The sequence below is a fragment of the Sinohyriopsis cumingii genome, chromosome 5, assembly GCF_028554795.1.
Source record: "Sinohyriopsis cumingii isolate HCF-2022 chromosome 5, ASM2855479v2, whole genome shotgun sequence".
Lineage (NCBI taxonomy): Eukaryota > Metazoa > Mollusca > Bivalvia > Unionida > Unionidae > Sinohyriopsis > Sinohyriopsis cumingii.
Window position 1 is genome coordinate 151,188,606 of NC_142965.1, and position 26,718 is coordinate 151,215,323.

Genomic DNA, 26,718 nt, shown 5'->3' on the forward strand with positions numbered 1-26,718 from the left:
CAAGAAGGCATCACTTTAGACCACATCGAGAAAAACGAAGGCAGGCGATCGTTTGCCAAAGTGATGTTAAATTGCTTGTGGGGCAAAATGGCACAACGACCGTGTTTACCCAAGACGGAATATTTGACAGAACCTTCCCGCTACTTCCAGATGATTCACGACAAAACCAAATACATGAAACACGTGGACGTCGTTCGAGAGAATTTGATCTTGGTCAATTACGAAGAAGATCTGGACTTTGTGCAAGACGACCCTTTTGGAAATGTCATCATTGCGGCTTACGTGACAGCCCATGCTCGCTTAAAATTGTACGAAGCTTTAGAACTGTTAGAAGAACGCGTCCTGTACTTTGACACGGACAGTTGCATTTACATCCATCACCCGATTCAACATCACCCTAACATCGAAGGAGACCGTTTAGGAGCCTGGACAGACGAACATCCCGACGACAAGATTCTAAGTTTCGTCAGTGGCGGTCCCAAAAATTACGGCTACGAATACCGGGACAAACAAGGAGAAGTGCACACGACGTGCAAAGTGAAAGGACTGACTCTGAATTATCGTACCAGTCGAGTGGTCAACTTTGGGGTATTGAAAGAAGCCTTGCAATCGGGAGAGGATGGAAACTTTAAAGTGACCACCTACCAACCTAACAAGATTGTACGTTTACCCACTCACCACATCGTCAGTCGACCCTTGGAAAAAGTCTATCAAATCGTGTACCAGAAGCGAGTGCGACTTCCCAATCACTTTACGTTGCCGTACGGTCACGTCGGTATTGGTCTGTATATAAAAAAGGAACCCTAGGCAAGATCGATAGTTCATTGTGACTACCAAGACCGAGCGAACAAGATGAATACTTTGAAAAAGACATCGTTCCAGTTTGGGGATTGTAAAAAAGTTGTATCTTCCTCTAGTGTGACTAATATTGGATGGATAAGACCCATGCATTGCGACGGAAAATGTCCGGAAGGAAACTGCGATTGTCCATGTGGTTACCATTGTAATTGCGTAACGGAGTTTGCAGACGAGTGCGATTGTGAGCCTTGCGATGGGACCGATGCTGTACCTTGTGACCTGAGCGATGCCGTAAAGCATCATGGGAACTTTAGTACCCCTACCCCTGTCATGGAAAGTGATGCTGTGCGTGTCAAACCTGTGGGATGCGAAAGCGATGCTGCTCGTCCTCTTGGACATTTTACTGGGTTTCGTTTTAAAGGGGAATGTCGACCTTCACGTTTACCTCCCTACGGATGTCATCCAGCCCTGAGCAAACTCCTACCCATTTCACTCAACCCTCATCGAAACGAACCTGTGAAAAACGAATATTCGTTTCCTGTGCGTTTGTCGGAATACTGCGACTTTGAAAATCGTCTTCAATCGTTCAAAGGAAAATGGCCAAAGTATCTGGGAGGACCGACCCCCGAAGAATTAGCCAGAGCCGGATTTTTCTACTTGGGCGAAGGAGATAAAGTCAAGTGCTTCAGTTGCGGTGTGTCACTTCACCACTGGGAACCGCAAGATTCGGCCTTCGTTGAACATGCTCGATGGTCACCGAATTGTCATTACTTACCCTTAGTGGGACCGAGACATTGAAGTAACTTTTTACCATAATCATCTGTTCATGGATACTTTACAAGAGAACATTCGTGCTTTGCCTGTGGAGTTGAGAGAACGCATTTACCGAGAGCTGGTCAAAATACAAGTGAAACGTAAAGAACAATTGCATCCGATACGTCACCGGTGTTTGAACCACTGGTACCTGAAGGCTATACAAGGACTGATTCAATTGAAAGTGTTCCATTGGACAGACATTGATCAACGACCTTCTGGTTATAAAAAGGAATGGTTTGGTATGGACGATTGTAGTTACTACATTGTAAACGTACTGCATCGAATTCCAGAGGAAGAGTTAACGAATTACAAACTTTTTGAACACAATGTCAACTTGGTGAAAGAGGAAACTTCTGAACGAATTGTAATGTGTAGATTAGTGACTCAACGATTTAAATTCGACACTGAAGTGAAACCATGTTTGTGCAAAGAGTACATTTCTTGTGTCAGACCAAAGAGGATTTAGTATGACCTATTCATGGATACTTTACAAGAGAACATTCGTGCTTTGCCTGTGGAGTTGAGAGAACGCATTTACCGAGAGCTGGTCAAAATACAAGTGAAACGTAAAGAACAATTGCATCCGATACGTCACCAGATCTTTAACCACTGGTACCTGAATGGTATAAGAGAACTGATTCGTCAGAAATTCTTTCAATGGTCAGACATTGTTCAACACTTTGAGGTCGCTAATGATCGACATGTTCATGATTATGGTTACTTCGAGATTCACCTAGTGCAATGCATTGAGGAAGACAAGTTAAAGGATTACCAACATATTTTACGTGGAATCTACTTAGAGGAAGAGGAAACACCTAAGCGAACTCTGACGTTTCGGTTACAGTATGCAAGATTTAGATTCCCTACTGGAGAACGAAGATCTCTGGCTAGAAAGTACGTCTATTGCATCCGAAAAAAAGAGAATATAAAAACAGGCTGCCATGCCACGGTTTATGTCACATGTCATCCAACAGATTCCGTGGAAGGAACTCAATGACCATATTCAAACCGTGGATCATTACCATCGATTATTACAAGAACTGTATCCATTCAATTTTGGACGACAAGTGGTGTGTGTCTTAGTGACTTGTTTTCTGGGATTTCGTTTACCAGCCGATTCCTTGTGGACTCTTTACGATCAGTACTTACCACCTCCATGGCCTTAAATGGTCACGAAAAACTCCTTTTGTTCAAAGCCTTGCGTTTTCATCTGGATACTTCTCGACCTCAACAGGAAAAAAAGATTCGTCAACTTTTAGCGACCCAAGACGTGTATGACGATGTGTGTGTAGCTTGTGACTTACACCCTCATTGGACAGATGTTCGTGATTGGAAAAAGGGGGGTTTTGAGGTTTGGACCCAAGAAGTGGCCCAGTATGCACAAGAGTTGTTCAAGGAAAAAAGTAACTTTTCAACCCGTGTTAGTGACGGTGCCAGAAGAACCCGTCACCGAGAACAACCACTCGCTTCAGGACAGGACTGTCATGGACATGCCTGAAAGGTCATTCCGGGAGGACACTTGTGTGACAATACCTCATGTAGAAACTGTAAGAACATTACACACTGTCCCTAGGACATCTTGGTTAACCAAAACATGTTGTACAGACACTTGTTTATATTTCACTTTGATCGCTTTGCTGTGTTTTATATTCCTGTACATCACTATTTGGGTTGTATGTATTTTTGTCTTTCGTGTTCATATTTGAAACATTCAATAAACGTGTTCTGAAAAAAGTATATAAACTCTTGTCTTGTTTGTTTTTTCGTGTCACAAGTGACATTTCTCATACCATGGCTACCTCTGCTGTCTCTGCTCCCTCTTCCTCTACTGTCAAAGTCATCGACGAACACTTAGATCGTGCCAGTTGGGAGGCTTTGTATCTTCGCCATCCCTTTAACATGCTCATTGCTGGACCTAGCGGTTCAGGCAAAACCGAATTCGTCAAACGTTTGATCGAACATAAACATCATTTGATCGATCGGCCACCTCAACGGATCGTGTGGTGTTACAAAGAGTGGCAATCGGCGTACAGCCTCTTGCGTGAAAGTCAAGGCGATTCCATCGTGTTTGTGGAAGGCATTCCTAAAGAAGACGATGGCATCGTCTCTGACTCCCGTCTAACCCATTTGGTCATTTTCGACGACATGTTAGGAGAAGACGAAGAAGAAATTAAATTGTGGTTCACGCGCAAAGGGCATCACCGTAATGCCAGTGTCGTTTACATCACCCAAAATTTGTTTCAACAAAGTAAAGCCCATCGCACCATCAGTCTCAATGCGCATTACGTGGTCTTGTTTAAAAGCCCTCGAGATAAATCGCAAGTGCAAGTCTTAGCCAAACAGTTAGGAACGCCTTGGCTGACTCAGGCGTACGACGATGCCACTCAAACTCCACACGCCTATTTACTCGTCGATTTGAAACCTACGACCCCCGAGGATTTGCGATTTCGTACCCACTTGTTTCACCACTGGTGCCAAGACGGAGGGCCTGTCCTGTACACGTCTCCGTCCTCGACTTCATTTCACTCCCCATGAAAAAATCTATAAAAACCTCAGACCCTTTTTCGTCTGTCTCACACAGTGTGAACATGACGTCCCTTCAGTCTCATCTTCCCGTCAAATTGATTCGTGCCTTGTATGGCATCAGCCGAGAAAAAGATCCACAAACACGAGCCCGTGTCTTAGAAGCTAGTCTCAAAGAAGTCTTACGATGGTTCACGGTGACGGCACGTCAATTACTCCAAGGAATCATTCAGATTCCTCATCAAACCCAACGCTTTTTCGATCGAAACAAAGTCGCTTTGGTCCAACTGGCCGATCCCCGCATCGACACTCAAACCAAAAAACAAATCATTTTGAAACCTGGAGGGAGCGGTACTCTAGGAGGGGTCATCATTCGCTCACTCTTAAGATGGGATCCTAATGCCCCCAAAGTTATCCCCAAGACAAAAGTTCAACGAAGCCCCAAGAAGAAAAAGAAAAAGACCAAGTCCCCAAGAAGAATAACTTCTCCAGTGGCAGGACCCTCCTCTTACCAGACACCACCACCATCACCCCGGAAAAAGAAAAGAAGCCCCAAGAAAAAGAAACAGAGAAAAAGTCCTCAAAAAAAGAAAAGTCCACAGAAGAAAACTAGTCGCAAGAGAGGCACTTCAGCCAGGACGCAACCTTACACTCGCAAGCCACGACCTGCCACAACGTCTCCGGCAGCCTCACGTTTGTCCACCTCTCCGTTGATGTCACCAGGAACTGAAGAGTACATGGAGACGTTGATCACACCAAGAACTTCTCCGTTGATGACCCCCAAAAGAGCTTCCCCAGTGGCAGGACCTTCCAATTTAGCAGCAGTGGCTGCTGCTCACAAAGTACCTTCTCCCAAAATCAAAGTTCAAGAAAGATCGGGCATGTTACAAAGTTTACTGGATTTGTCCAAGCAAGAACTGGCTCGATTTAGTCCGTTACGTACCCCTGCACGACGTGTCATGCCTGTCCTCAAACTGATAAAACGTAAAGACAATCAGTGGCGACGCGTTCCAGTATAAAAAAGGCCTGTGACCGAGTAGGGTATCAGTGTTTTTAGGTGCTCCTAAAGACTCAAAGATGTCACCCTCCAGAAAACCCCAAGGAAAGAAAAGGAAAGGACTACCACCACGTTTAGCCAAACATGGGGACCTGTTATCTGTCCTGTCCAAAGCTTCTCCACCCCTACGAAAAAAACTCATTCAAACGGCCTCCAAAGAGGTCATCGATACCGTGTGCGAATGTTGTTTGAACGTTTTGAAAGGCACTATCCCTTTGTCCAAACACCAGAAACAATGCTTAGGCAAACATCGTCACGTTCTTCGGAAAATGGTTCAAAAGAAAATTCCCATTCGTCAAAAAAAGAAGATGTTGGTCCAACGTGGAGGCATTTTACCTCTCTTGTTAGGCCCCATACTGAAAGGAGTCTTGGGAACCATGTTGGGAGGACTGATGGGAGCAAGATAAAAAGGCCTTCGGAAGTCCCAAGATCTCAGAATTCACCCCTGACAACCCCATGGAAGGACGAAAACTAGCTTTAGTGCCTTACAAACGATGGATGGAATACCATCGGTGGCAAGAACAACGCACCCCGCATTTACCTCCCAATCCCAATTTGAGCGAGATGTCCCAGTTACAACACGAATTGCAGTCCTTGATGGATCGCCAAGATTTGTCCGAAACAGAAAAATCGCAAAAGTACGGTCAACTCTTGCAACGACTGCAACTCTTTCACCAGAAAGCTTTAGACGAAACAGCTCTACCCACTTTGAAAGATTTTAAGACCTTGATGAAAAGTCCAGCACCATCACCAGTACCAGTACCAGTACCAGTACCAGTGGTCAAGACAGAAAAAGGAAAAGAAGAAGAAGAAGAAGGATTTCAAACTCCACCCGAAAAAGTACGCAAGTTAACAACACCACCTACCTCCAGAATTGGATGGATTAAAAAGATGATGGCCACCCCTTCTTCCTCACAAGAGAAAAAGAAAGTGAAGACAGAAGTGAAAACAGAAGTGAAACAAGAACCGATATCCCCCGCTCAGACATCCTCCTCCTCTTCGACACCTATTGCTGGCCGCACACGCAAAGCCTTGCAATCCAAGGAAATACCCCAAGAGAAAAAGAGTAGCCTCTTCCAAGAGTGGGTGCCTTATTAAGACACCAATCCACACAAAAAAAAATGGAAAAAGTCTTAGCTAGCATTTACTACGATCCCTCCCATCCTGCAGGTTACGCAGGAGTTCAAAAATTGTATCGTGCTGCCAAAACCCGACTGAAAAGTCTCCGTTTACCTCAAGTGCAACGATGGTTACAAGAACAAGCTACCTACACTTTACACAAACCCATTCGACGCAAGTTTGCCAGAAGTCGCACCCGAGTGGAAGGTATCGATCATCAATGGCAAGCCGATTTAGCCGATGTCTCTCATTTGGCCAGCTACAATCGTGGTTACAAATATTTGTTTTGTGTCATCGACGTCTTTTCCAAATTTGCCTGGGTCGTGCCTTTGACTTCCAAATCGAGCAGCGAGTTAGTGCGAGCCCTGCAACGGGTGTTGAAACAAAGCGGTCGTCACCCTCTTCGATGGCAAACGGACAAAGGCACCGAATTTCTGAACCAAGCTTTCCAAAAAGAATTAAAGAAACGTGACATTCATTTTTTTACCACCGAGAATCCCGAAACCAAAGCCAGCATCGTGGAGCGTTTTCAACGCACTTTGAAAGAACGCATGTGGAAATATTTTACGCATCACCACACTCTGAAGTACATCGACATCTTACCGCACCTGGTGCAAGCGTACAACCAATCTTACCATCGAAGCATCGGACGTGCCCCGCAAGACGTGACTCCCGACAACGAAGTGCTGGTGTTTGAGCGCCTGTTTGGTACGTCCCCGACGAGGGCTGTCCCTAAGAAAAGTGGAGAGTTGGCCGTAGGAGATTGGGTGCGCATTGGCAAAACCAAACGCACTTTCGACAAAGGTTACTTACCTAACTGGACGACCGAATTGTTTCGCGTCACTGGACGAGTGCATGGCCGTCATCCTGCCGTCTATAAATTGGAAGACATGAACGGAGAAGTACTCAAAGGAACGTTTTATTTGCCCGAGTTACAACGTGTCACCAAAAAAGAAGACGACGTGTACGACATCGAAAGCATTCTCGAACGCAGAACCCGTAAAGTGGGCAAACGACGTGTCAAAGAAGTCAAAGTACGTTGGAAAGGATATCCACCCAGTTTCGATTCTTGGATCGACGCTTCGCAAGTCATCGACTATAAAAAGAAGAAGTGACCATCATGCCCTTTCACACAGCAGACGCAGCTACGTCGACCAGTCCTTCTTCCCCTAGTTCTTCTGTGCAAGATTTACAAAAACAACCCTTGTGGGTGTGGTGTGGAGAACGTGTGCCTAAAACGCAAATCGTCTTTTTCTGCCAAATCTTCGTGGTGTATTGTGTCATCGGGGCAGCCATCGCCAATTTGAGTTTGCAACAAGGAGACAAACAATTGTGGACCATTTTATTGAGCAGTTGCATCGGTTACCTGCTTCCCAATCCCTCCCTGAAATTCTCCTCGAACGGGAACGTTGTGTCCAGTGCCAGTGTCAGTCACCACTCCAATAACAACCACAACCAGAACCCCATTTTGGGCGGAGACACGCCTCTGACATCCACTAACCCCTCGGACAGTCACAGAACTCTGGAATTATGAGTCACCAAAACCAATTTTACTTAACCTTACCCAGTGACAGTTCCATGGAGGTGTTTCCCAACAACACGTTGTGCTGTTACACGGCCAAATTACCTCAAGCCATCCCCTTAGATCACGAAGCCCATTGGGAAGTGGCTTTAGTAGAAATGATTCACCCGACCCAAGTTCACAATGTCATTCCCAATCAAAATAAATTCGATGTGGAAGTTCATGACGAGCCATTGCAAGAGTACTTGGATAAGAATGTCAAATATGACAATAAAACCTATAATGAGAAAACTAAAACGTGGACCTACCACTTTGTGATTCTCCCAGGCTATTATTTCAGTGGTCATAATTTGGTCAGCGCCATAGCCTCCAGGTTTAATGGCGTGTTTGGGAAAGCTTTTGACATTGTCAAGAACAAAAGTGTCACCCTGGAGTACCACAAAGTAGCTCGTCGCTTCTTGATGAAATTTGAGCGAAGTAAAATCGTGTCCATTGAATTTTGTCCTGAATTGTTTGACATGTTGGGCGGTAACATGGAGCTGAGGAAGAAATTAGAACAAAAAACACCACCCGAATTACCCATCATTTACGACAACGTGACTTTTGGCCAGTATTTTAATAGCCCGGTAGAACTGAACCAAGGACTGAATTTGATCTTTGTGTATTCCGATGTGGTGGAATACAACGTGGTGGGACACACCTCCGTGCCGTTACTGCGTGTCATTCCTTTCAAAGTGGATTCTGCCACGAACGCTGACGAGGAAGGTGGAAACACTTACCACGTCCACCGCGAATTTGTCCATCCTCACTATTTGCCTGTCAGCAAGTCGTATTTGGACACGGTCAACATTACTATAAAAGGAGATTTGGGACAAAATATTCCATTCACCAAAGGAAAAGTCACGGTGAAACTCCATTTTCGAAAACGGTTCTCTCACGACTCGTAAGTAAGTAAGTCATGTATCCAGTGTACCAAGGGGTGGCTCGACAGCGAGGACACGGTTTAGGAGACATGTTAAAATCGGCCTTTCGTTCGGTGGCTCCAGTCTTGAAACCGATGGTGACACGAGGATTGCACGCCTTGAAAGATGCGGCACTGACACAAGGCAAAGAATTTCTCCAAAATGTCATCATCGACAAACAAAACCCTAAAGAAGCCTTGATGAGGGCAGGCAAAAATGTCTTGCTGCAAACAGGCAAAGACATTTTGGGTCGACGAGAGACACCTATAAATGACCTGCACGCTACCGAATCAGGCATTCAGCAAGGACAAGGCAGAAAGAGACGACGAAGAAAACACCCTTTCACCAGACTTCAAGCGAGAAAGGCCAAAAAAAGAAGAACCGTTCGAGACTTAGACGTTTTCGATTATTGAAACACAGCAACAACAAAAAATGATGCACCGAGAGTCTTGCGCTTGTTCCAAGACGGAACTGGATCTGTTTGCCATGCCCCCCACCATGATGACGATGCAAGAATCCCAGTGGGTGGAATTTCATCCCGTCTCCTCATTGACCGATTCCACTCCCATCGAGTTTGAAATCAAAGGACAGCCCGAAGATTACATCGATCTGAATAGCAGTTACTTGTACCTGAAAGTCAAAGTTGTAGATAAGACAGGAGGTGATATAGACACTGAAGCAGTAGCTCCCGTCAACAATTTCATGCATTCCTTGTTCAGTGGAGTGGACTTGTACTTGAACAACAAACTGGTCAGCAGCAGCATGGATACTTACCCTTATCGGGCCTACCTGGAAAATCTCTTGACGTACGGAATAGATGCCAAGAACACTCATCTCAATGCCTGTGTGGTATGGGAAGCTGACGATGAAGATCAGTTTGAATTATTTGAAATTGATACAACCAAAGAACACAATGGGGGATTTGTAGAACGAAGAGACAGAATCAAAGATGGAAAGAGTTTAGAACTGATGGATCGTTTGCATTTGGACATGTGGTTGCAAGAGAAATATTTGCTGAACGGGGTGAATGTTCGCCTGAGACTGAATCGGAGCAGTACCGCTTTCCATTTATTGGCTAGTGCTGACGATTACAAAACCAAAATCCAAGAAGCCAGACTCTACGTGCGACGTGTGGAAGTGCTACCTAAAGTAGGTAACGACATCAGTCAGACGTTGAGCAGAACGACCGCCAAGTATCCCATCCGACGCGTGGAAGTGAAAACGTTCACCATTTCTGCTGGACTGCAATCCATAACCGAAGATCATCTGTTTCAAGGACAGTTACCCAAACGTTTGATCGTTGGTATCGTCGAGAATACAGCCTTCAACGGAGATGCCGAAAAAAATCCTTTCTATTTTCAACACTTTTTAGTGAAGAAAATCGAAGTCAGTCGTGATGGCAAGACCTTGTGTACCTGACCTTTCGAACCTGACTTTGCCAAGAACAATTACTTGAGATCGTACTTGTCCCTGTACGAAGCCACCGGCCAGTTAGGAACCAACACCACTCACGGCATTACGTATGACGATTATGCAGGAGGCTATGCTTTGTGGGCTTTCGATTTTACTCCAGACCAAGGCAGCGATGAGGGACATTTCCACCCTATAAAATCCGGCCAGATTCGTGTGGAACTTCAGTTTGCAAAGCCACTGGACAAGACAGTGAACGTCATCCTGTATGCAGAATTCGATAATACCATAGAAATCAACAGTTTGAGAGAAGTCATTCTAGATTATTAGAAAGCCATGGAAGACTGTTGTCCCTCTTTACCTAGTGGAGAAACTTTGGAGATGGAATGTAAGGAGACCGTGGAAGGAGAAGAATCTCAAGACAAAGACGAAGAAGATATCATGATGAAGTCGAGATGGCCAGAACAAGAAGCCCATTTAGTCTGCTGTTTTGCCAAACACTTGGTCGACAAAATGACGGAATTGATCAAGAAAAATTGCTATGGATGTCAAAACGATCATCCCAGTCAAATTCAACACGATAAATGCCTGATGTTGAGTCAAGAAGAAAAATTGGACGAGTATCTGGACGAAGCTTGGAGCCTCATCTCGAACAAAGACGTGTTGCACCAGTGGTATAAAGACTTGCGTGAACATTCTTGTCCAGCATTAACCACTCAAGAGATCCATCGTATCGAAGCTCTCCTGAATCAGAGTGAGGAAACAGAACGAATAACCGTTTATTCGTCAGACATTTTCAAGCAAAAAGTCAGGATCGAATTGACGACGTATTATTACCTGTGAAGAAGAAGAAAACAAACACAAAACAATGGATACCTGGGAACTTTATTACCTTTTGAACCACAGTTCGTATACGTCTTCTTGGAATCCCGTCGTCTGTGCTAAAGATGAACTCCCTCATCGCAAACCTAAAGACCATCAAGCTTACGTGATCAACACGGACGATAGTCATCTCCCAGGAACCCACTGGGTAGCCGTCTACTTTCCTCAAGAAGGCTGTGTGGAATATTTCGATTCGTACGGATTGCCCCCTTTGGAAGACGATATCATCGACTTTATGAGAAGAAATGCTCAAACCACCCGATTCAATAACGTGAAATTACAAGGCACAGATTCCTTGGTGTGTGGACAGTACTGTGTGTATTTTCTGCATCATCGCAGCCTGGGCTATTCCTTAGAACATTTAGTGACTCATTTCGATCCTTGTTCTTCTGCTAGAAACGATGTGAAAGTAGATCGATGGTTTTGTGACCATTATGCTTATCTTTTGTCTCAAGCTAGGAAACGTAGTGTCCATCAATGGCCTAATGATTTCCAACAGTGGAAATCACAATTTCATTCACAACGTTGTCAGCCTTGTTTAAAGTAGATTGTATTTGAAGAAAAAAATGTTTGTAATTTGAAAAAAAATTGTTTGATGTTATCATGTTGGATTATTGTTAGAGTTGTTGTTAGTTAGTGTTAAGTGATTTTTGAATAAAAAATGTTGTGTTTTGAAAAAATGCCTTTGTGGTTTGTTTAGCTATAAGAATGTTGGATTGATGCTCTTTAATTTCTTACTATCCCTCTCATGAACGTTGCGGCTCGAAAACCGTGTGGGGGATGTTTTCCTTCACGTCCGCGCTTTCACTTTAAGAACCGGGTTGTTCCCAGTCTAGCCATCCATTGTCGACTCATCCTCCTAAGAAGATGTGCTCCAAACTAGCTAAGCTCAACGAAGCCTACGTGAATCTGCATAGGGTCAGACACAGTCTGATACCGAAGCCAGAAGAAATAGAGAATGTGAGAATGTTAAAAATCACTGAAGACCTGATAGAAGAGCTCTTCAGAGAAGAAATGAACAGGGAAAAAGAAGAATGGACAGAGAAGTACAGACTTCAGAGACAGCAGCAACAGCAGCAACAACAGCAGCAACAGCAGCAGCAACCTGAAGCTGACAGAGGCTTTGTGGATTGTCGTATCGACACCAAAGAATTCTTCTTCTCTTTCCGAAGAAGCAGACCTATCGCCAGAAAGTCTATCCTCAGAGGACATCGCATTCTTAGAAACTAAAAAAGAATGCCATAGCAAAACAAAAAACAGCCCTTTTCAGGGCTACCCAATACTCTAGAAAAGAAATAACGATCGATTTGCCAATGTATGTAGGTAGAGTAGTGTGAAAATAAACACTAACTCTAGCTTTTAAAAATGTGAGCGTATGAGTTTGTGTGATTGTGTTTGTAAGTCATAAAGTAGGTTGGTGTGGATAGTAGATTAAAATGATGTTTGTTTTTTGGGCTGCTTGAGGTGTATATTAGGGGTTAGATTGGATTGCTTTGCGTATGTGGATAGTCTATTGAAGTGATGGGTAGCATAAAAAAGTGAGAGAGTGTTTCTTTTAGGTCCGCGCGTTGTTGTTGTTTTTGGTCATGATCTAGGTAAGATGAATTTTATGTTTTTAGGGGATGTTTTCCATCACGTACGCGCTTTCACTATAAATTGAAACTCGTTCGGCAGTCGAGCTACCCTTGTTGATTGATCAACGCCAAAAATGAACACGAGACTTGAGAAACTGTTGGAGCTTCATGTGCATCTGGAATATGCCAGGCGCATATTAAATGAACTGGCCGCGGAAGCCATTGTCGAGGAGGGAAGGATAAGAGAGGAGGAAAGAAGAAACAAAGAAGAAGAAGAAGAAAGAAGATATAAAGAGGAAAGAAGAAACAAAGAAGAGGAGGAGGAAAAGGAGAGAAGAAATTTCAAAATCCCAGAGAGTGAAAATTGGGATTCTGAAGCAACATATCCTGCCTCTGCTCTCTCCCCTCAAAAGGTAAAAAGTAACTGGGGGATAAGATGTGTATGTGGCGCCAGGCCTGGAAGGTGCCACCATTAACCAGGTGCCCATGAAGTTCCAAACAAAACAGCCCTTTTCAGGGCTACCCAATACTCTAGAAAAGAAATAACTATTAATTTGCCAATGTATGTAGGTAGAGTAGTGTGAAAATAAACACTAACTCTTTATTAATAGTGGAAGTGTATGTGTTTGTGTGTTTGTAAGAGCTCAGGTATGTTGGTGTGAATAGTAGATTATGGGTTTCTTAGCAAATGTGGAGAGTATAGTTAGGGTTATATTATATGAAATGAGAAAAGTGGGATGTTTTCCTTCACGTCCGCGCGATGTTCGGTCATCATCTAGGTAAGATCCATTTTATGTTTTAGGGGATGTTTTCCTTCACGTTCGCGCTTTTCGTATAAGAACCCACAGTATTCGTCGTTCAAACCATTCTGCAAAGAATACAAAGAAGATGGCGTCAAACCAAATGGACAAATTACAAACCTTGCAAGACGTTTTAGACAACTTAGGAATAATGGAACAGATGCTATTAAGACTGGTTGAAGACCATTATTCCTATAGTCCCCATCGTGTAAAGATGGAAATTAACAATTTAAGGAAAGCAAAGGACAAGATTAGTGGTGTAATGAAAGAGATCAAGGAGGAGAAGGAGGATGAAGAGGAAAAGATAAGAATAAGAACATGGAACGAAAAAATTGAAAAAGAAGAGGAAAATGAGAAGAGGAAGAAAGAAGAAGAGGAGGAAGAGAAGAAAGAAGAGAAGGAGAAAAAAAAGAAGAGAAAGAGTGTTGGAGATAAAATAAGAAGTTGGTGGAGGAAAAGAAGAAATTAGAAGCAGAAGAAGAAGAAGAAAACCCAAAGGCCCTTTTCAGGGCCAGCCATATTTCTCGAAAAGAGATAGTCTTTTGAATTGCCTACCCCTTTTTTAAATTTAAATTTAAATTTAAATTTTAAAAAAACTTTTTTTTAAAAAAAAAATCCCATGTTAAATTCCCCTTGTACGTATAGTATCCCACAATTTATTCCCATGTTAAATTCCCTTGTACGTATAGTATCCCACGATTTATTCCCATGTTAATTCCCCTTGTACGTAAAGTGTCCCACGATTTTTCTCCATGTTAAATTTCCATTGTACGTAAAGTGTCCCAAGGGTGTTTTTAATGATAATTCCCATTGTACGTAAAGTGTCCCCCTTCACTACTAATACCCTACTTGTCCAAATGAATGATCTCCACTCTTCTTGTCTTATATACGGAAAAGTAAGATTGTATTAATTTGTGACAGCATTTAATGATTGATAGATTTACTTTGTAGCTTCCGCCAATAAATGAGCTGCATATTTATTAGATTACCTCTATAGTCACTAGCTTTCAAAAATATGTCACAAATAATACTCATTTCTTATACACTTAGTACCCACTTAGTATTCACTTAGTAAACACTTAGTAAAAACGGTATTCCGTAGTCTAAAGCGTATTGCATTCCTTGACTTTGAACGTACTGTTTTTAGGTTATTTATCAGGCCATATCAGAGATCTACCTTAGTTAACTGAGATTTGAAAATAAAATAGTCAGCTTATATTTCAAATATTTTGTTTACTTTACTTCTAAATTTAAAGAGAATAAAACCATAATAGATATCAACGGACAATATTAGCAGTATATATGGGTATTAAATACTACTACTACTACTACTACTACTTCTAATAATAATAATAATAATAATAATAACAATAATAACGGCTACATTTAGTGAGGGTGATACAATTAGTTACATGGAACTAATCTTTCTTGTGGCCCTCTATGACATGCATATTTGCATTCAGAGTACATTTAAACACACACACATACATACACAAACACAGCATCAATAATAAGCTACAATTTATATATTGATAACATAAATATAAACTTTGAATCAACGTGCTCCATTAAGGGTACATTGTGCAAATATGGTACCAAAACTGTGAGAAAAAAAGTGGAAGGTTAGTAAATTTATATTTTAAGTTGTAATTTGTCGATATGAGAAGGTTCCACTTTTAATCCATTGAATCAGATTATATTTAAATGCATTTATATTTGTATTTTCTCTAATTTCCATTGGTATTCCATTCCAAATTAGTGATCCTGAATATTGAAAACTTTTCTTAAAGAGATCTTTACTTGGTTTTGGAATGGAAAGGTGGTTAGCTTACATTGATCTTGCCTTGTTTTCTATCATGAAATAGTACATTCAGACATAATGGGGCCACATTGTTTGAACTTTGTGCATGAGTATATAGTCTTTCTCAAAAATACTTGTTCACTTACTGTCCAAATTTTATTATCACCATTACATTTGGGATGTTTTCATCATTAGCTCAGACAAGTCTGCAATATTGCAATCTAAATAGTTTATAAATATTCTTGTTAGGAGTGTTTATCCAGATAGCATTACATTAGTCTAGGTATGGTTGTACATGGCATTTGGGATAAATTAGCCTAAGATAGTGGTTGTATATGGAATTTGGGATATATTAACCTAAGATAGTGCTTGTATATGGCATCTGGGATATATTAGCCTAAGATAGTGCTTGTATATGGCATTTGGGATAAATTAGCCTAAGATAGTGGTTGCATATGGAATTTGGGATATATTAGCCTAAGATAGTGGTTGTATATGCCATTTGGGATATATTAGCCTAAGATAGTGGTTGTATATGGCATTTGGGATGTATTAGCCTAAGATAGTGGTTGTATATGGCATCTGGGATATATTAGCCTAAGACAGTGGTTGTATATAGCATTAGGGATATTTTACCCTAAGATAGTGGTTGTATTAGCACATGATCATTGGCCAAAAGTTCGTATTTTTATTAAAAAGACTAAGGCAAATTTCTGATATACCGTATGTACTAGGTGAAAACTAAGTGCAGGGATTTACAAGCTTTATAAGTCAAGAAAACTGTGCCTGCCCTTGGAACATCTGAGCTTTCCCCATAAAACTTCACGCTTAAACGCAACCTCCAGAAGAAACCTTCCTATGACAGAAGCCCCCTGACAAAGGTAAGACAAAAGCCCACTAGGAAAAAGGCCACCTTGGGGTATGACAAAAGCCCCTTCATCTGTGACATTTACAGTATTTTCATTTTCACAGAACTGTTTTGTATTTGATTGAGTGTTTATTTATTTATTGTAACTATATTTCCTATTAAACACTGGCCTCACCGCTACGGTGGCCTAAGTGCTTAGAGCGTCCGCCTCGGATGCGGGAGGTCGCGGATTCGAACCCTAGCCGAGTCATACCAAAGACTTACAAAAATGGTACTAGCAGCTGCCTCGCTTGACGCTCAGCATAGAACATTAGTGTTATGACTGGTCAGCCTGGATAAGGATGTGACTGGGTGGGACACGATGCTGCATGTCTGCGGTATGATGTTCCAGTGCTAGACATCACTATAAATTGACATACCGCAAACACTGTAGAAATATGACTGATCAATTGTTAAAGCTACGTTAAAATTCCAAATCAGACACACACACACAGACACACAGACACACACAAACAGACACACACTGGTCTCCATTGAATCCTTGAGTAAATCTGTATAGTGTGTATTGTAATGTGCATCTTATATAATGACTACAAAACAATGTAATTAAAGTATTTTACATTTTTTCCATACAATACAGGGATGTTTTCATGAAAATCTGTCACGGAATAAGGCAAGAAAATAACTTGATAATGCCTTAGAACAATTTTGTTCAATTGGTTTCGTAGATGCATACAGCGTTACACTGGGAAGTTTTTTCTTTTCTTCTACTGATGGTGGCTGAGTAAGACATGCTTCTCGTCGTAGGTCACACGCAGCGAGATGCGCATATATAAAGATGTGCACGAGAACTTTATGCCTGGTTCTCGCACTTTTCTCTTCAGTATTTATAGGAGGCATACTGTTACATACAGGCCCACTGACTGCCTGGATCTTGTCAGGGAGTGTCTCAAGTACACGAATTACCACAGCCATTGGGCTGAAAGGGATAAAGGGGCTAGAAAAAAATGGAAGGGCGGAAAGGGCTAGAAAAGGCTTAAAGGGCTGCAAGGGCTAGGAAAGGCTGAAAGGGCTGCAAGGGCTGCAAGGGCTAGGTAAGGCTGAAAGGGCTGCAAGGTTAGGAAGGCTGAAAGAGGAGAAAGGACTGGGAAAGGACTAGAAAAGGCTGGAAAGGCTGAATGGACTAGGAAAGGCTAGACAAGGCTGGAAGGACTGCAGTGACTAGGAAAAGGCTAGGAACGGTATGAAAAGGCTGAAAGGTCTGGCAGCTTAGCAGCATATAGCTCATGTAACAGCATGATCTGCATTGAAGCACTGTAGCTATTAGTGTAAAAAATTAACCAGCAATATAGTGGCGGAGTTGTATGTGTAGCAATATGGTGGCGGAGTTGTATGTGTAGCAATATGGTGGCGGAGTTGTATGTGTAGCAATATGGTGGCGGAGTTGTATGTGTAGCAATATGGTGGCGGAGTTGTATGTGTAGCAATATGGTGGCGGAGTTGTATGTGTAGCAATATGGTGGCGGAGTTGTATGTGTAGCAATATGGTGGCGGAGTTGTATGTGTAGCAATATGGTGGCGGAGTTGCATGTGTAGCAATATGGTGACGGAGTTGTATGTGTAGCAATATGGTGACGGAGTTGTATGTGTAGCAATATGGTGGCGGAGTTGCATGTGTAGCAGCAAGACAGTGGCAAATTAACTGGCACGGACAGCGCACTTTATAACAGAAACTAAATGATATGAATTTCGGTCTCTGCAAAAAGACGGTGATCAGTATTTTGTGATTATAACATTACGTGGTTGTAAGAATCATACTTATCCTTAAAACATAAGGTTCTATGAACCATACATGTCTTTAAATCAAATGGTTGTATGAACCATACACATTGTGGAAGCATTAGGTTCTAGGAACCTCACTCATCGTTAAAACATGCAGTTGTATAAACCACATTCATCATTGGTATGTCGTCGATGAATTATAGGGGGATAGGGTTGGTTGGCTGTTATTGACATTTTCTAAGTGGTAGTTACATTTTAAAAAATTGTGGTTGTTTTTTTTTTTCTCACATGATTATAAATATTGTGTCTAATGAATTATTAGTGTTTCTATTGACTTGTTAGTGTGTCTAATGAACTGTCAGTGTGTCTAACGAATGATTGGCGTGTCTAATGAATTGTCACTGTCTCTAATGAATTGTAAGTTTGTCTAATGAATTGTCAGTGTGTCTAATGAATTGTCACTGTCTCTAATGAATTGTTAGTTTGTCTAATGAATTGTCAGTGTGTCTAATGAATTGTTAGTGTGTCTAGTGAATTGTCAGTTTACCTATTGAATTGTTAATGTGTCTAATGAACTGTTTTAGTGTGTCTTATGAGTTATCAGTGTGTCTAGTGAATTATTTGTCTGTCTAGTGAAGTGTTAGTATGCCCAGTGAATTGTTAGTGTGTTTTAATAAATTGTCAGTGTGTCTCTAGTGAATCGTCAGTGTGTCTAGTGAATTATCAGTTTGTCTAGTGAATTGTCAGTGTGTCTAATGAATTGTGAGCGTGACATAACTTGTTAGTGTGTCTAATGAATGGTCAGAGTATCTAGTGTATCTAGTGAATTGTTAATGTGCCTAGTGAATTGTCAGTGTGTCTAGTGAATTATCAGTTTGTCTAGTGAATTGTCAGTGTGTCTCATGAATTGTTAGCTTATCTAATGAATTGTCAGTGTGCCTAATGTGTCTAAATCATTACGACACAAAACAATCCCACACGCATAAGGTATCTAAGCACATTCGTCTAATCATTTTAGTACCCAATGAATCCCACATAATCCTACAAATTAACACTTTTAATTTCACGGCATATGATGTAATCATGACGCTATCAAATTATTATCACTACATAAGCGAGTGAGTGAATTACCAATTTCAGAATGGTATTATGTATATTTAATTTAATTGTTTATTTGTTAGTTTAAAAATAATTTTCATTACATGCTATAGTATTGTAACATTGTATGTTGGACGTATCCTTGTTCAAAACTTAATTCATGTCTGCTTGACCTGATTGACTTTTATATTTCTTTTATTTCATTTATTTCAACAACTAATACACAGATAAATGTTTCTCTATGTGTAATAGCGTAATGCCAGGATTATTATTCAGGTAAACACGAAATAATAAATATGTTGATTTGGGTCAGGGTTTTTGGAGTTTCCTAAGTGAATTTTACAGGTTATTGTGTTGTAAGTAAACAAGGTTCATTAGATCATTCTAGAACATTATTTTCCACTAAGTAATGGTTGTTTTTAGAAAATGCTAATTGTGACCTGATATAATGTAGAGAAGTAAACAATCTTGTGATTGTGAGGATTTAGTCAGTCATGCTTTAACATCTAGCACTATGACGTTGTATTATGTTGTGACCAGTTTGGGCTGTATTGTATTTTCTTTAAATTATTGAATTCATGTAACCTGTTTTTGGAAATACAAAAGTATTCTGATAAAATTCTTGGATAAAGACATACATTGGAAGTTATACTGAATTCAAACCTGGAATAATATTTATGTGATTCAACAAGAGACTTTTGATACATTACACTTCAATAGCTATCACAGACACATCATTGACTTCAGTATGGGATATTTTCTGGACTTTTAGTGACTTTTATTCAGGACTTTAAGTTACTCGGACTTGTGTCTGTAATTCTATGATTATTTTGGGATTTAATTCCTAATACCTTCAGTTGTTTCCTATTTATTTTCACTTTATATTCTGGGGAAATAAATTATTTGTTAAATTTTACAAAGCTTAGTGTCTTTCACTCTTTTTCGTTACTTATTTTAAGAGCATATACTCGTAACAATGGACAATTGCAACTATAATAAGTTAACTAAGTAAACATGCTCTAGCGTAGGATTATATTATTTAAAATATCAAGCGGCTAATAAAAGATTCTATTTTAACAAATATATTATAAAAATATATATATTTTCTTATTTTAATCAATCACGATGATTGCGTGTTGAAATAGGTGTATTGGCAGCAAATAATTAAAACAATGGCAACCATAATACAATTAATTCAAGAAATTTAAATGGGAGGGGGGCTTTGGTCCTCCCCCTGAGTGAATTTTGTCATAGGGTCTTTTTCCTTCCCCTTTTAGGGGACTTCCGTCCTAGGAGGCTTTTGTCCGTTCCCTGCACCACACATAATATCCCATAATATCCCAAACTATCCCATAATATCCCAACATGATTACAATAGTACGAGGCAGTGTAGTAGATGTTAAGGAGATTACATTTTATTTATAGAAACTTTTATTTCCTTTGTATCTTTGATGGTCCTTAACAACCATATGCCGGTTGTTAATGTTATCTATAAGTATTTATATATGTGTGTGTGTGTGTGTGTGTGTGTGTGAGAGAGAGAGAGAGAGAGAGAGACAGACAGAGACAGACAGAGAGAGAGACAGAGAGAGAGACTGTAATGATTCCTTATTACTCACAACTTTAGGATTTGTGAACCTTATTTTAATGGGGTATATCTATCTATATATTTTATATGGTTTATATATATATATATATATATATATATATATATATATATATATATATATATATATATATATATATATATATATATCAATTGAGCTTCCCGAAACAAATTTGAATTTGTTCCTGGAGTCGGGCAAGTGGATTTTTGTAAATCCCTGAAGTGAACATTGATTAGTTATGACAGTATATATTTATTGAAAGCTATTAACCTCCTCGGCAAGCTATGAAATATACAATTGATATTATGTCCATAGCTAATGACTAAATCTGTAAATCAATGAATTTTATCATATAATAATTGAAAACAATTTCACGGCATTCACGACGATCACGTTCATTCACTACGGTTATAGCTATTTGACTGTAAACCTGTGTTACTGTATTTCTGCTTATGTATATAGCTTTGTGTGATTATTACCTCAGTCACTGAGGATTTATTTATCTAAATAATATGTTACGACAACATGCAGTGACCAGTATTATTGTTTGCTATACTATATCTATATGAAATATAAAAGAAGACAAGTTATCACTCTGGTGGCAAAGCCCACTTCAGTGAGATTATATTATCATGCTTATGTTTGCAATTGCTCAGTTTATCTGGTCTCTTGTATTACTATTCTTTCAAAAGTTAAAAATGTTTGAATAATAGATAATGTGTGTGGTTTATAGGAACAAAATAGATAGGGTTGGTAGCTTGCTGTTTTTTTTTTTTTTTAAAAACTTCCAGGGTTGAGGGCTTAGTGTTTTTAGAGTATGGGTGAAAGTCTATGAATTTGTTTAGATTTTAATGTGGGTTTGTTTAACGTGGGTATGGGTGAAAGTCTATGAATTTGTTTAGATTTTAATGTGGGTTTGTTTAATGTGGGTATGGGTGAAAGTCTATGAATTTGTTTAGATTTTAATGTGGGTTTGTTTAATGTGGGTATGGGTGAAAGTCTATGAATTTGTTTAGATTTTAATGTGGGTTTGTTTATTGTGGGTTTGTTTAATGTGGGTTTGTTTAATGTGGGTTTGTTTATTGTGGGTTTGTTTATTGTGGGTTTGTTTAATGTGGGTTTGTTTATTTTAAATTAAATTTGGATGAATGGTAGTCCAGAAAGTTTTCTAATTGTGACGGTTGGTTTATATGAGAGACTGTAACCTTCGTTTTTTCTTAATTATCTTATCGTATGCCGATTAGAGTATTGGTGTTTTAAAAAAAAGACAGAAGCGGGTTATGGCCTAAGTTTCCCTTGTTTTTTGCAACAGTGGTGCTAGACTACCTAAATCTGTGCACTAGACATAGATGCGTATAATTCACATATCATAAATACGTACGACATGCAGATTTGTGAATTTCAACAAGATTAGACTACCTAAATCTGTGCACTAGACATAGATGCGTATAATTCACATATCATAAATACGTACGACATGCAGATTTGTGAATTTCAACAAGATTAGACTACCTAAATCTGTGCACTAGACATAGATGCGTATAATTCACATATCATAAATACGTACGACATGCAGATTTGTGAATTTCAACAAGATTAGACTACCTAAATCTGTGCACTAGACATAGATGCGTATAATTCACATATCATAAATACGTACGACATGCAGATTTGTGAATTTCAACAAGATTAGACTACCTAAATCTGTGCACTAGACATAGATGCGTATAATTCACATATCATAAATACGTACGACATGCAGATTTGTGAATTTCAACAAGATTAGACTACCTAAATCTGTGCACTAGACATAGATGCGTATAATTCACATATCATAAATACGTACGACATGCAGATTTGTGAATTTCAACAAGATTAGACTACCTAAATCTGTGCACTAGACATAGATGCTTATAATTCACATATCATAAATACGTACGACATGCAGATTTGTGAATTTCAACAAGATTAGACTACCTAAATCTGTGCACTAGACATAGATGCGTATAATTCACATATCATAAATACGTACGACATGCAGATTTGTGAATTTCAACAAGATTAGACTACCTAAATCTGTGCACTAGACATAGATGCGTATAATTCACATATCATAAATACGTACGACATGCAGATTTGTGAATTTCAACAAGATTAGACTACCTAAATCTGTGCACTAGACATAGATGCGTATAATTCACATATCATAAATACGTACGACATGCAGATTTGTGAATTTCAGCAAGATGCCAATACTCTAAAAGCAAATCAAATGTGAAAGGCCTGAATGGCAGAGCAGTTTTGCACCTGATGTTTAAAATAAGCACAGACAAAACTTAGGGTGATTGTAAAAACACAAATCAATGTGTTATCCCCCATCATCTCACAATCCCCAATAACCTGTGCTCCTAGGGCGAAGTCCAAGATGGGTTAGAATATACCCAGGGGATAAATGTAGTTGCATATCATTGCTTGTTCACGCTTAGGATGTTTATATACTTCTAGGGTGTGGATCTAAATACATGTGGACTTCTAATTTGGGAGGACTTAACATATATGCGAAACCATTCGGCCTATTAGCCGTAAGCATGGACTGAATCAACATTTTAAAACCGTTGTCCACGTCTACATGCTACCCCGAAATATATCCAAAAGTTTGAAATTCCTATTTTGACCCGTGTGATAAGAGTAGCGTGACATTATAAACATTGGCCCAGACGGGGGTGGTGGGGTGCATGATCCATTTCTTCGTTGGGATAATGAATGCAGACATTTTAAATGAAGCCAGCAACAAATAGTAACACTAATGGCCGTAATTCTGTTTAGAAATTATACAGAGAAATATGAAGTTAATATTTTTATCAGTAGAATATTAAATAAATCGTTGCATAAACTTGCATGGATTTGTTATGCTTTGATTGTTCACAGTAATGAATGTATTCTTTCACAAATCAAACGTAACCAATTGTATGTCTAACTGTTCCCAGTTTGACGAAAACAAAACCAAATCAGGCTATAGGACGATGCTTTAGGGTATTAAATCAAATACAGATTCTTTTTAATGATGTGCCGTCAGATTAAATAATGGACGTTATCAAAAATGTGGTTTGTTATCATATAATTAACTGACTCTTCAATTTTCAATTTTCCCTTTATTCTTTATTTTATACTTTTATTCCAAAAAATTCTTTGTGTCATTAATCTTGTACGAGTAAATTTTTATGTTCATTGGGAATAGTTTCAACGTTACACGTTTTGAACTTAAATTTGATTTGGCACTGTGCTGGCGTGCTATACATACATACATACATACATACATACATACATACATACATACGTGGATACATACATACATACATACATATATACATGCATACATTCATACGTGCATACATACATACATACAGACATACAGACGGACAGACGGATAATGCATGGTAATAAATAAAACATTGTTGCACCTGTCTTTGCTGTGTAACCTTTTCCAGTTAGGAGACATTCCAGGTTTCAAATGTTCCAGTAGTGCACTGTAAATAAATAGATAAATATTATGTGATAAGTATATCCGTCTGCAAATGCAAAACGAAAATTATGCCAAAAATAGTCGGTTTTAAAACCTTGATGTTTTTAATATTAAATATAAAGAGTATAACGTGTTATAATCAAACAGATCTGCGTGTTCCTTTGCACTGATAGACTCCTTAAGTATGTATAATGGAATTTGAATATAAATGTTACAAGCCATGATGAAATTCAGAAAATAACTGCATACACATACGTGTAAATAAAAAGGGATGTAACTCATACATGTAAATGAAAAGGGGATGTAACTCATTCATGTAACTGATGGTGCCATTAAATCAGGAATATATGGCGAAAACCAAATTATGGAAAACAAAATGCGAAACGAACTTATACAGCTGAAACTAATATTGAAACATTCGAATTTAGAATATTTATAGAACTGAAACGAATATTCGAATAGGAAAATTTAGTACTGGTTTCAGCTGTACTCACTTATTCTATCGGAAGTGATTGGCATAAACTTACTGCAGCGCAATTCCATCGTTCCAGTCCGTAGTGAAGTTGGTAATGTCAAGATCAGGTAATACCGTACGGAACCATGAAATCATCAATTTTTTCGGTAGCTTGTTGTCTTTCCTTGACGAAATCTGGTAACGTTGGACGAGTGACCATATCAAACCCAGCGTCAACTTGCCGTTACCGTTCACTACGTCCTCATTACCTTTAGGAGTAAGAAAGGAGTGATTTCACGAGGATGTGACTGGATATATAAACGTTATGTGTGCATGTATGTGTCTGATGATTTGCTAGAAATACATATTACTCAATGAATAGTGATACCAAGAAACACATCAAGCATGTCGACCTACTTGGATAAGAATCTGTACTATTCTTGAGTCTGGTGTTATGTTGAGTTATCAAAGCTTGAGTCTGCTGCTATGCTGAGTTATTAAAGCTTGAATCTGGTGTTATGTTGAGTTATCAAAGCTTGAGTCTGGTGTTATGTTGAGTTATCAAAGCTTGAGTCTGGTGTTATGTTGAGTTATCAAAGCTTTTCGCTCTATTAAAGGTACACGTAATGTGAAACATGAGAGCTTTCAAATTTCATGGAAAATATTACAGGAAATCTATTTTCTTTTCAGAGGTTTTAAAGAAGCTTTACACGAAACCAGAATCAATTGATAAAATCGCATTTTGGAAGTCTGAGAATATTTTCTCGAAAGCAAGCTCAATACATCACGCATAAACGTGTATTTTCAAACACCTTATCGAACTAAGACTGCATAGTAACTTTGATTCTATAGCAATTATGACTCCATAATAAATATGATTCGATCGTAATTGTGACTTTGCACAACTATAACTCTATAGTAACTATGATTCTACAGCATCTATGACTCTATAGCAAATATGGTTCTATAGCAACGATGGTTCTAGAACAAATATGACTCTGTAGTAACAATGATCCTGTAATAAATATGATTCTGTAGCACCTATGACTTTAATAAATGTGAATTTGTAGCAACTATTACTCTTTAGTAACTGTGATTCTATAGCAATTATGACTCTCTAGTAAATGCGATTCTATACAACATATAACACTCTAGTAACTGTGATTCTGTATTAACTATGACTATATAGTAACTATAACTCTCTAGTAAATGTAATTCTATAGCAACTATTACTCTGTAGTAATGGTGACTATATCATCTATGGCTTTCTAGAAAATGTAATTATACATCAACTATGACTCTCTAGTAAATGTAATTCCATAGTAACTATGACTCTCTGATTAATGTCATTCTACAACAACAATGACTCTTTAGTAAATATAATTCGACAACAACAATGACTCTGTAGTAATAGCGACTCTATAGCGTATATGACTCTCTAGTAAAGGTAATTCTGTAGCAACTGTGACTCTCTGGTTAATGTCATTCTATATCAGCTATGACTCTGTAGTACATGTAGTTTTACTGCAACTATGACTCTATGGTTAATGTCATTCTACAGAAGCTATGACTCTCTAGTAAATGCAGTTGTATAGCAACTGTGACTCTCTGGTTAATGTCATTCTATATAAACTATGACTCTGTATTAAATGTAATTCTACAGCAAATATGACTCTATGGTTAATGTCTTTCTACAGCAACTATGACTCTCTAGTAAATGTAATTCCATAGTAACTATGACTCTCTGATTAATGTCATTCTACAACAACAATGACTCTTTAGTAAATATAATTCGACAACAACAATGACTCTCTAGTAAATGTAATTCAACAGCAACTATTATTCTATGGTTAATGTCATTCTACAGCAACTATGACTCTCTAGTAAATGTAATTATATAGCAACTGTGACTCTCTGGTTAATGTCATTCTATATCAGCTATGACTCTGTAGTAAATGTAGTTCGTTAATGTCATTCTACAGCAGCTATGACTCTCTAGTAAATGCAGTTGTATAGCAACTGTGACTCTCTGGTTAATGTCATTCTATATAAACTATGACTCTGTATTAAATGTAATTCTACAGCAAATATGACTCTATAGTTAATGTCTTTCTACAGCAAC

At 39.1% G+C, this 26,718-nt stretch overlaps 1 protein-coding gene across 2 annotated transcripts in view; it reads right to left on the bottom strand.

Annotated features, from left to right (window-relative positions):
- The window catches only part of LOC149800465 (filamin-A-like), a 101,139-nt gene that overhangs the window by 63,168 nt on the left and 11,253 nt on the right, over positions 1 to 26,718 (bottom strand). For both annotated transcript variants that reach the window (XM_089960091.1, XM_089960090.1), the window contains exons 2-3: positions 24,670 to 24,865; positions 24,081 to 24,146 (exon numbers count right to left, since the gene is read on the bottom strand). In XM_089960091.1, the coding sequence (XP_089816217.1) occupies positions 24,081 to 24,146; positions 24,670 to 24,865 (262 nt within the window). The remainder of the gene's footprint in view (positions 1 to 24,080; positions 24,147 to 24,669; positions 24,866 to 26,718) is intronic.